This window comes from Palaemon carinicauda, chromosome 3 (genome assembly GCF_036898095.1).
Source record: "Palaemon carinicauda isolate YSFRI2023 chromosome 3, ASM3689809v2, whole genome shotgun sequence".
Classification (NCBI taxonomy): Eukaryota; Metazoa; Arthropoda; class Malacostraca; order Decapoda; family Palaemonidae; genus Palaemon; species Palaemon carinicauda.
The window spans coordinates 129,613,035-129,614,209 of record NC_090727.1 but is presented as its reverse complement, the minus strand read 5'-3'; the positions used below and the strand labels follow the sequence as shown (position 1 = coordinate 129,614,209).

The following is a 1,175-nucleotide window of genomic DNA, read 5'->3' as shown; positions in this document are numbered from 1 at the left end:
GTTTTCTCTCTGACTTTTCTACCGACGGAATCAGAATTGGCGAACAATTTCTCTTACAAATGTAGAATGTGTCTGAAAATATCTTTATTATTATTAGTGTTATTTTCTTCTCTTGCTGATATAAGCACTAGTAAATTGGGAGGCCTATGTTTAGGTACATAATAGTAGTACTCCAACTAATCTATTGTCCTTTGAACAATGAATAAATCTGTTTGAATAATATATTTCCACCTTGTTTTAGTTTATATTTATTCATATATTTTTATACTTTGATATTTTTTATATCAAGTACGCCTATTGTCGATATCACTGTTTTTATTATTATTTGCTAAGCTAAAACCCTAGTTGGAAAAGCAGGATGCTATAAGCCCAAGGGCTCCAACAGGGAAAATAGATGAGTGAGGAAAATGAATGAGGAAAAACTAGAAGAGAAGTTTAAGAACAATAATAACATTAAAATAAATAATTCATATAAACTAAAATAACTTCAAAATAACAAAAGGAAGAGAAACAAAATAGAATAGTGTGCCCGAGTGTACCCTCAAGCAAGAGAACTCTAATCCAAGACAGTGGAAGGCCAGGTACAGAGGCTATGGCACTACCCAAGACTAGAAAACAGTGGTTTGATTTTGGAGTATCCTTCTCCTAGATGAGCTGCTTACCATAACTAAAGAGTCTCTTCTACCCTCACCAAGAGGAAAACAGCCACTGAACAATAACAGTGCAGTACTTAATGATATCTCAGAATAGAGTAATGAAACTGAAAACTAATCTCATAATCTCTTTGTAGGTAGTATGTTGTCCTATAATTTTTTCGAAAAAATTTTCAAAATTTTTTTCGAAAATTTTTTCAAAATTTTTTTCAAATTACCGAAATTTTTTTCGAAAATTTCCGAAAATTTTTTCTAAAATTTTTCCGAAATTCTTTTCGAAAATTTCCGAAAATCCACTCACCCATTGAAATACTACCATTATTGGGTTCTTTGGCTGGCCAGAAAGTACTATATTGAATCCCTTTCTAGTTATGCCTCATTTTACCTTGCCCACACATGCACCAGTTCTTAACACATTTTTCTCTTTCCTCATACACCTGACAGCACTAAGCTAAACAAACAATTCATCACTCAAGTGGTTGACTACTGCACTCTAATTGTTCAGTGGCTACTTTCCTCTTG

General features: G+C 32.8%; 1 protein-coding gene across 3 annotated transcripts in view; it reads left to right on the top strand.

Annotated features, from left to right (window-relative positions):
• The window catches only part of LOC137638516 (E3 ubiquitin-protein ligase TRIM32-like), a 27,751-nt gene extending 27,516 nt beyond the window's left edge, over positions 1-235 (top strand). For all 3 annotated transcript variants that reach the window (XM_068370632.1, XM_068370634.1, XM_068370631.1), the window contains one exon: positions 1-235. This exon is cut by the window's left edge and continues 512 nt beyond it. In XM_068370632.1, the coding sequence (XP_068226733.1) occupies positions 1-13 (13 nt within the window). In that variant the 3' untranslated portion in view covers positions 14-235.
• Positions 236-1,175: the final 940 nt, after the last annotated feature.